The sequence below is a fragment of the Echinops telfairi genome, unplaced genomic scaffold (assembly GCF_000313985.2).
Source record: "Echinops telfairi isolate 266 unplaced genomic scaffold, ASM31398v2 ScPeMD7_3533;HRSCAF=4204_0, whole genome shotgun sequence".
Taxonomy (NCBI): Eukaryota; Metazoa; Chordata; class Mammalia; order Afrosoricida; family Tenrecidae; genus Echinops; species Echinops telfairi.
The window spans coordinates 15,852,362-15,862,377 of record NW_022107431.1 but is presented as its reverse complement, the minus strand read 5'-3'; the positions used below and the strand labels follow the sequence as shown (position 1 = coordinate 15,862,377).

The 10,016-nt window shown below is 44.4% G+C and overlaps 1 protein-coding gene across 1 annotated transcript in view; it reads right to left on the bottom strand.

Moving 5' to 3' along the window:
- Window positions 1–10,016, bottom strand: part of LOC115871020 (nesprin-1-like) — a 196,492-nt gene that overhangs the window by 29,099 nt on the left and 157,377 nt on the right. The window contains exons 15-19 of the mRNA XM_045294562.1: window positions 8,864–9,066; window positions 6,809–6,973; window positions 6,166–6,318; window positions 4,408–4,551; window positions 18–191 (exon numbers count right to left, since the gene is read on the bottom strand). Coding sequence (XP_045150497.1) covers window positions 18–191; window positions 4,408–4,551; window positions 6,166–6,318; window positions 6,809–6,973; window positions 8,864–9,066 — 839 coding nt within the window. The remainder of the gene's footprint in view (window positions 1–17; window positions 192–4,407; window positions 4,552–6,165; window positions 6,319–6,808; window positions 6,974–8,863; window positions 9,067–10,016) is intronic.

Here is a 10,016-nt window from a genome sequence, read left to right as displayed (position 1 = left end):
TCACTATGTCTCCTCACCTGATGTTTCTGTTTGAAAAGGGCACTCGATTGTGCCTCGCGCTCAAGAATGGTCATCGCTTCATTAATTTTCCCGAGGGAGTCATGAAAGCTCATCATGTGCTTCTCCAAGTCCTCCAACGGCACCAACAGCTGCTGCGACTCATAGAGGAGTGGGGAGTAACATTCTCTGACCTTTAAGAAAACAAAGGTGAAATCCCACTAAATGCCATTAAGGACGCAGCCTAAGGAGACTGTTCACAGCTCTCAGGAGCATGTCCTATAGTCTGGGGCTTTCAAATCTCTAAGACAGTTGAGTGGTATTTTCTGTGGACATGTGTTTTTCTGTATATATATATATACCTGTCACACTGAGAAAAATAAATAGCTACAAAGTTATTTGGCCTTTTTTTTTTCATGAAAATTCATGGAGACAGACCCATCTGGGTTGCACTTTCTTATCTAAAGAAATGTGGTTAGCGAACTAGATGGCACCCAGTTCCACCCATAACGTGCATCTCATCTTCACTGGGGCCTTCAAATCTGAACCCAGGTTATCTTTCAATAGCATTCATTATCGAGACCACTCCAAGGAGCCCTGTGGCATAGTGGCTACACAGTAGGCTGGTAACTGCAAGGTCAGCAGTTCCAAAGCACCCGCTACTCTGTGGGTGGAAGAGAAAGCTTTCTACTCTCATAAAGAGTGATAGTCTCAGAAACCCACAGAGGCAGTTGCATCCTGTCCTTTAGGTTTGGTTCAAGCCCCTGTCCTGTAGGGATGCTGAAAGTCAAAATTGATTCATAGCAGTACGTTTTTTGGACTAATCCAAGGTACCCTGGTGACCCTGTCCAGTAAACTTTGAACTGCTAACTGCAACGTTGTAAGTTCAAAGCCATCAACCACTCGGTGGGAGAAAGGTGAGGCTCTCAGTTCCCATTAAGATTTATAGCCTTGGAATGTGCTCAATGGAGGCGGCATGGGGCCTCAACCAGCCTTCCAACTTCATATTCAATAACCCTCCTACTTAAGGCACTCCGTCCAGATAAGCTTACAGACTGGTTGGCTTATTCTTTCCCAATTCAGGGGTTGAATTGGTTCATTCTCGTTCAACCCTCTGCAAAGAATTTGTTTTTGTACCCCAGTGACACTAAATCAGAATCACCTGGGAATCTTGCTGAAATGTAGATTCCGATTCAGCATTCAGTAGAACTGGGCTGCGGAGGCAAACTCTCAGCAGGGAGGTGGATGGGAGCGAACTGGCTTCGAAGGCTATCCACTTTCCTGCTGCCCACCGAGCCCACATTTCGATGCTCTCTGCCTCCTCCAGTCCCAAGAACTCACGTCACAGACTAACTCACTTGGTAAGGCTCAGCCACTAGGGGCTGTCTGTCCCCTGATCTGAATGGCCCTCATCGACCAAGTGTCTGTGCAAAACATGTTGTGAATGTGACACCTGGAATTCCTGGATGGCACCAATGGTAAACGAAGACGATGGCTAACCAGAAAGGTTGGTCTTTCAAATCCACCCAGGGGCAGTTCCGAAGGAAGGCCTTGCAGTTGGGAAGCAGTTCTTCTCTGACACCCACGGGGCCACACTGACTCAGAACCAACGCAAGCGTCACGTGTTGGTTGGGTTTGCACGTCTGCATTAGCTTCATGATGTGACTCCAAGGGCTTGGAAAGCAAGAGCCCCTTAAGGTGCCTTCTAACATTGATGTTAGAATCCAGGGCCAGTTCTCCGAGACCCTTCTGCCCCGGGCCCCCCACCCCCCCACACCCCATTTCCTTAAGGTAGCTTCCAATGTACTATCAATACTTTCACAAGACTGAAGAAAGAGAATGAAGTCATTGTTATTATACCATTGCTGGTAGTTTAGTTTTAGTTTTTCCCTTTTCTTTCTTAAATGATAACCACGTGTACTAACTTTATCAATAATATTACCAAAGCCATCCGTGGCAAGACCAGAGGATAACGTTTTCTCATTCTGTCAAATAGAGTGGTGTGTGCTGACACACTGGCATATCTGCCTGAAAGATCAATGATAGAGTTCTTCTACTGCAACAAGTCTCTGCTAAAATTACCTTGAGCAAAACCAAGAGAAGCTAGCATCAACAACAAAAGCCAAGGTGCTTTTTAAAAACCTTCCTGTGTGCTACAGAAAACAAATTAAATTCTGCATCTGAAACAGCAGTAAAAACATTCAGTGACTTAGACAGTACCTAAGGACATAATGTGCTTCCTTCAGGATTGCCCCAGATCTGGAAACCCGTCCAGGATAAGATGTGAGGCCAGACAAAATTCTCGAGAGCTGCTGGAAGTTTATCAAGTAGAGAGGGTTGGCCTAGCCTCATATCTTTGTTTAGGAAACTTTGCTGACAGCAGATATTATTATGATTTCCTATTACTTTCAAATTATATATAACTCTACTCTTAATGTTAAAGTGTAATCCATTACAAATAAATAATCTATACCACAGTGACAGCTAAAGATTTCTTTCTCAGGTCTATACTTCTTCCAATTTTCATTTTTCAAACATATTCCTCTTTTCCATTAAATATTCACTACAGATTTCCTATAGGTCATTCTCTTTCTAGTTTCTCTCCTTGTCAACAGGCTTGCCTATTTCTGTTTTATTTCCTAACTATTCCTTACAAAAATTTTCCCATTCATTAATTTATGCACTCCTTTCTTTTGTTAGAAATTAAGTATCCAATCGTAGTCCATGCAGGTATTATAAATGCCACCTTCCTAAAAATCAACTTTAGATAATCCTCAAGGATCTTCTAAAATTCAGACAAACAAACAAACAAAACCACCCTTCAAAAGAAAAGACTATGGTTTCTCAATCTAAAATACAAATTCTGGATCCACCATCAGTGTTCATGGAAGCAGCAATCAATAGTTCAAAAGGCGTGCTGCATTGCGAAAATCTGCTGTACGAGACCTCTCTAAGGTGTTGAACAGCAAGGATGTTACTTGGAGGACTAAGGTGCGCCTGACCCAAGCCATAGTATTTTCTATTGCCTCATATGCATGTGAAAGTTGTACACTGAATAAGGGAGACCCAAGAAGAACTGTGTATTTGAATCGTGGAGAAGAATATTGAAAGTAGCAGGGACTGCTACAAGGACAATCTGATCTGCCTTGGAAGAAGTCTAGCCAGAGTGCTCCTGAGAGGCAAGGATGGTGAGACTTTGTCTTACACACTTTGGACATGCTGTCAGGAGAGACCGGTCCCTGGAGAAGGACAGCCTGTCTGATAAGCAGAGGGGCGGACACAAAGAGGAAGGCCCTCAAGGAGATGGGTTGACACAGTGCCTGCAACAAGGGGCTCGGGCATCGGAACAAGTGTGAGGACGGTGTAGGACCAGGCAGTCAGTGCCTCGTTCTGTGGTGCATAGGGTTGCTTTGGGTCAGAACAGACTTTATGTCCAGCTATCTCTGCATATAAAGGAACTAAAATGCCCCAAGCCTAAGGTGAGATCTGTGAGCTGAAGAACATGCTGCTGTTTTCTGATTATACCAGCAAATACAGAAGGTGGAGGTATTTCAGGAATACTCAACATTAAGGCTATTTGAGAACTCACTCTCATTCAAATATACGGCCCTTCTCTTCTTTCCTCTTCCTTCCCCCCTCTCATTCTATGTATATGTGTGTGTCTGTGTGTTTTACACACACTGATTTCTTGGTTTATCTTTCCCCCAAAGCAGTTCTACCTTTCTATTAAGATACAGCTAATCCAAACCCAACCCAAACCACATCCATTGCCATCACATCTATTCCTACTCATAGTGATCCTATATCACATTTCTGAGGCCGTAAATCTTTACAGGAGAAGCCAACCTCATCTTTTCCCTAGAATATTGACTGAAGGGTTTGAACCACCAACCTTGCAGTTACCAGTCCAATACTTATCCAATAGCACCACCAGGATTCTTTAAAATATAGCTTCTAAGGAGCCCTGGTGGCATAGTGGTTACTCATTGGGCTGCTAAACACAAGGTCAACAGTTTGAAACCACCATATGTTCCTTGGGATAAAGATGGGGCTCTACTCCCATAAAGGTTACCATCCCAGAAACTCCTAAGGGCAGGCCTACTCTATCCTGTAGGGTCTCTCTGAGTAGGCATCGGCTCAATGGCAGCGAGTTTGGTTTTGTATTTTAGAGTACTTCTAAAGTAACAGAGGTCATGCTTGGTGTCAGCGTCATAGTTTTCTTGCTAAGACTCATGTCAAAGTTACTAACTCAGGAAACCTAAGAAGAAGCAGAAGAAAGATTGTTGGAAAACATGAAAAGAAGCAGAAGCAGGATTGTTAGCAAGCCCAGCAGGTGTCCAGCTCGTCGGTGGGAGAGAAGGAGACAACCAGACAGTGTCAGTAGCTCCCTGTGTTCGGATGTTTTCCCACCTTGGCTAGCTGTTCCTTGAGCCCAGACATGGTGGCGAACATTTCCTTAGCTTCTTCTTGGGAACTTTCTTTTGTAATGAGGTGGGCTGTCTTTGTAATCATCTTGTATTGGGCATCCATCACCGGCACCCTCTGTTCAATGTCCTGCAGGAAACATGGAAACAGCAACATTAAGACGTTAGAACTTCAGGATGCCAAAGAAGGCGGGACTGAGAAGTCCTTGGAGAATCCAGGTCTTGCTTTGCTTCATTACCAGGTACCATCAAGGAGCCCTGACTGCCTCGTGGGTAATGTGTTGGGCGGTTAACCTTAAGGTCAGCAGTTAGAAACCACCAGGCACTTTGCAGTAGACAATGAAGCTATCTACGGCCATAAGGATCTGCAGTCTCAGAAACCCAGAGGGGCAGTTGTAGCCTGTCTTGTACAGTCACTGTGCATCAGAATTGAACCCATGGCAGCGAGTTTGGTATTTTTGAGTCGCCATCAGGCCGATGCAGGCTCATGGCGACTCCAGGAGTGAACAGTGGAATTGCCCCATTAGGGTTTTCAAGGTTGTGGCCTTTTGGAAGCAGGTCAGCAAGTCTATCTGGGTAATGTGAATGCCAACCTTGTTGTTAGTAGCTGAATGCTTACCCATCTGCGCCACATAGCCCATTGTAATAGAGTCTATTCTGACTCATAATGGCCCTACTGCCTGAGTAGAACTGCCCCATAGGGCTTCCAAGGTTGTCCATCTTTAGGGACGCAGACATCTTTAGGTTGCCACATCTTTCTCCCGCGGAGCAACTGGAGGGGTCAAACCAACCATCTTACTTAGCAGCTGAGCTCTCAATCACTGGGCTGTGCGGGTTCCTTCTGCACCCCCAAGGGGCCTTTTCCCCTTCGTTGTTAATATAGAGACACATAAAAACTTCCCTTGAAAAGTGACCAGAAATCCTTAAGGTAGCATAAAAATTAACTGTTGTAATCTTTAAAGGTTCAAAGCTATGTGCTGATGCAGTCATAAATATTCTATTATCCCAACACATGGTACAGGATCAGGGTTTCCCTCTGCTGTACGCAGGGTGGCTAGGAGTCACGGCCGAACAACAGCAAACACATGTTCCCTCTCAGGGACTCTTCCCCTGTCTTCAAATATTAACGGACCCTTCTCCCTCTCAAGAAAGCAACGTGTTCCCATTGAAAAAGTTTAAAGTAGAGACATTAGCATCAAGTAAATTACGTTTTCCTTTAGCCTTCTCACACTGTAATAACCACAGCCAACCTCGCCTCATTCCAGCATCAATCTTTTCTCCCCTCTGTGTATCTATCACCATGTTTAAAGGTTTAATGGTGATTGCTTTTCTACCTTAACCACACAAATATATCATGCAACCTCTCTGTGTCATTAATTCTTCTTCCACTAGTTTATGTTTGAGGGCAGCACAGTATTCAAGAAATGGCACTAATAAAACTCAATTTCCTGGAACCGTGATTGCTGGAAGCCTTTAACAAAGCCTTTATTGATGGACGCACCCTCCATGGGAGGCTCTTGGAGCTGCATCATTGGGCTTTAGGTAAACTCTTTCCAAGCGACTCTACCTGGTCAACAAATGCTTTACAAAACCCAGATCCATTTTCTTAGGAGAGGTGGGAACCAGGGCATGCAGGACCCATCCAAGGAGAACCAGGGATGGTGTTTGCAATCACCTGAGTAACCCTCAGCGTTGTTTGTCTTCAAAGTAGTCTCTGTCTTTCATGGCCCCGAACCCCCCTCACCTCCAAGTCCTGAATTAGTAACTTGACATTCAAAAAGGAGACTCCTATAGGCTCTGAAAGCTTCCTCTGGGCCTCGGTTGCGAAGGTAGTCAGGGTCTTCACACAATCGGTGTATTCTTCCTTCATTCTGTCCAGCTCATCAGCTCGGGCATACTGAGAAGACAAGAGTGGGCCGTGCATGGTGTGAGAAACCACTAAGCAGAGCTGTTAGTCTGCCTGGTTGTTCACCCCCTCACACTTTCTGCAAATGTGACACGGTATATGTTATAGGGGACTCTAACTCCCGATTCCCCAACTCCAAATTTAAATGCATTTCAATTCAGTTCAAGTACTGTGAAAGGTGAGAAAAGGGAACTAACAAAAAAAAAAGAAGGCTTGAGCTCTGATTGGAAACCCAAATCGTTCGCCGTAAGTAGATGCCACATGTCAATGTGATTCTTAATCAAATGATACTTTTTGTAATTGTCCACCATTATAATCCTAAAGGATGAATTACCAAATACAAAACATACCATTTCTAAACATATCTACCCTCTGCACCAGGAAGCCCATTCTATATGAGCAATCTCTAAACAGGGTGTTTATCACAGCAGGTTGTAGCACACACATGTGTTGTGGAGATATAAAGACGGGAAAGACATACTTGCTTGACTTCCATAAATAACTCCCTCCATCGCCCATTTAGCAACAGTAATTGCTGCTTAAGATCCTGGGACACCGTCTCATCACAGGTTTCAATGAGGAAATTGCCAGCATCATTCATGGTGGCGTGCTGCTGAATCCAATGAGGCAAATTGCGAAAAAAGTCCTGCACCGTAAGAAAGAAGGCAGACGATTGGAAACCGTGCCAAACGGTAACAATGACAAGAAAGTCACCAGACTCAGAGAAAGGCCTGTTCTAAGACTTGTCTCAATGTGAAGGTACATCTTCAATCTTTTCCCAACCAAATACATTTTAATAAGTGAACTTGAAATAGTAAATACCTTTTTGTAAAGACACACGTCATCTTATTTTCGCTGTTGTTGAGAATAGACACAGCAAAACATACACCCGATCCAATCCCTTTTCGACAAGAATGGAAACCCTCCCCTGTACAACAACACCCTTTCTGATTTGTTTAAGGTAGCACACTGGGCCAGGAAGTGGTCTCCAGCTCAGTCCAAGTCAAAAGAATGGGTGTCTGGCCACATCACAGTCAAGAGATCCTTCAAACCGCTGTGTGTCGTTCCTGTGTGGGAGGAGGTGCTATGCCAACAGATGAGTATATGTGTGTTCCTGGTGGCTAGGGTCCCTTACATCAATAAACACTAGGCCAAGTCAGAATGGGTAGACGACTACTGCCATTCTCATCTCCACAGATATTCCAGCTGTACAAAATGCAGACTGGTAAACATCAGAAAAAATAGAAATCTACTAGCATGGGAGCCAATCATGAAAGACGAGCAGTAATGTGCGTATAGTAAATGTGGACTATATACTTCTTAAGGGGAGGCTGACACTTTAGCATTTCCCCCTGCCATCAGGTGGAGTCCGACTCCTGGGGATCCTAGAAGACAGAGTGAAATTGTTCCTTAGGTTTTCAGAGCAGGTAACCTCATCTTTCTCTCACAGGGTGTCTGGTCACCCTGTGACACCACCACCCCCTAATTCTTAATTAACTGTGCCACTAGGACTCCTCTGTAGTACCTATTCCATATAAATTTACTTCTCACCATTAATGTCTTATCAGTAGTCATGCTGGAATTTGTATTCAGGTTGTGTTTAGATGATGCGAACATTCGGGAAGATGGTATAAGAGATTTCAACTCAACATCAGAACTTCTGAACACTATGGTCCAGCCTTCAGCTCCCCACCCACCACAGCCAACACTGTCAACAGACTCATGAACAAAGAAATGAGGCAGCTAAGATTTCATTTGTTTCCCTGCTCAATATGGCCCAGAAATTTTTCCTCCCCTCCCCACAATTCAGTGAGAGCAGAGGTAATTTTTATGATAATCTTCTCAATGGTTGCTCTGAGTTTTCTACTGGCCATCAAGAGAGATATTTACAAAGTGATTGTAGGAAATACTCTATCTCACTGATATTTACATTCACTCGCATTAAGTAATACGGTGCTCTCCACAGCCCCTCATACATACACATACATACAACTGGCCAAAAAATAAATAAAATTTAAAACTTACTCCAATCCAGAATAAGATCTGTGGCTAAGGGTTGGTAAAATTGAAAATAAGAAATATTCAGGAAAAAAAATGTCATGCTCTAGATTCATTACTATGTTACCCAAAGCCAATTTCATCCTCTCAGAAATGAGTGGCTATGAGTCAGAATGGCTTGGATGGCAGTGAGCTTGGATTTTGGTTTTGGGTCCTGTACCTGCCTCTTCCCATACAGGCTGCATTGTGAGCCAGCGCCCTCTGCTGCCTGGAGGTTTGGGGAGACCCCACTGGGTCTGGTTCACTCCAAAGTCAAACCAAAACAAGCCAACACTGGACGGATCGAATAGGGAATCATCTGAACAGAGCATTTGTTCACGGTGTGTCTATCGGTCAGAGATAATGGAAGGACTGAAAACATCATCTGTCAGGTGGAGTCAGCATGCTGGAGTCACACTGGCAAATATTCCTGGCAAAACACGCTGTGAAACCTCGTCAAAGCCTACGTTGAAGTTTCCGTCGTGTCCGACCACCTCACCTTTTTGGCATGCTCTGTTTGACTCAGCATTTTCTCCGCATCCTCCAGCCAGGCTTGCAGAGTGGCCACAGTGTTGCCATAGCGGTCCCAGTTGGAGATGACTTCTTCCAGCATGCTCCTCACACTCCTCACTTCCACCGACAGGTTCCGCCACTGAGCCGTGGTGTCGTTCATGAACTTCATCACGTGCTCGGCTTCCTCCACTGCAGCAGGCAAAATGCATTAGGCTGTTTGTGTGTGCACGCGGAGCCCACCAGGCCTTCTCCTGGCATCCTTACATACTAGTCTACATGCCCGGTCCTTCCTCGGGCTATACAGTTCACACGTGTATCGTGAGACACTCCCTCGCCAGGTACTGGAAACCACACAATCATTGTAAAGATGAAAGATCAGGGCACATCCGGCTTGGTCCACAAATGCTCTATGAACAAGGCCCTCCGTGCATGTGCTTACACGTTCTAAGAACTCAAGTAGATGGGGCATTTAAGATAAGGTGACCAGACATCCGGCTTTTGGTGGGACAGTCCCAATTTATGGCGTTTTAAAAGAGTCCCGATTTTTGGAAAGAACACATGACAAGCTAGGGAACGGTCTATTTGGTCCATATAGACCAAATTTTTAATCAAGAGCCCCCACCCCCACCCCCAGTCAATGGTGTCCCGCTTTAAATCTGGTCACCTTAGTTTAAGGTTCATCAAAAGTGCTATCACACGACGCTGGTCAAACATATGACATGCTACATTCAAGACAATAATGTTCTTAACAACTTGAGGTTTACACTAAATGAATGGGTAGATCAAAAGGGGAATATGCTTGGCAGCTCACTGAAAGGCCGGAAGTTCAAGTCTACCCAGAGACCGGGCATGGAAGAAAGGCCTGGTGAGCTATATCCAAAAAGTCAGCCATTGGTTTTTTTTAATGCCTCGTGGTGCACAGTTCCACTCTGACATAGATGGGGTCATTGTGAGTCAGAATTAACGTGAGGCAACTTTTTAATATCAATTAACCTCTTATTGACTTGATTGTGGTACTGAAGTTATTTATTGATTTGCCTTTACTTCTCTGAGTTGAAAATAGATTTTTAAAAATTGCAATTTAGAAAATGGATGCTTATTCTGCTCATTCTTAGATCACACACACACACACACACACA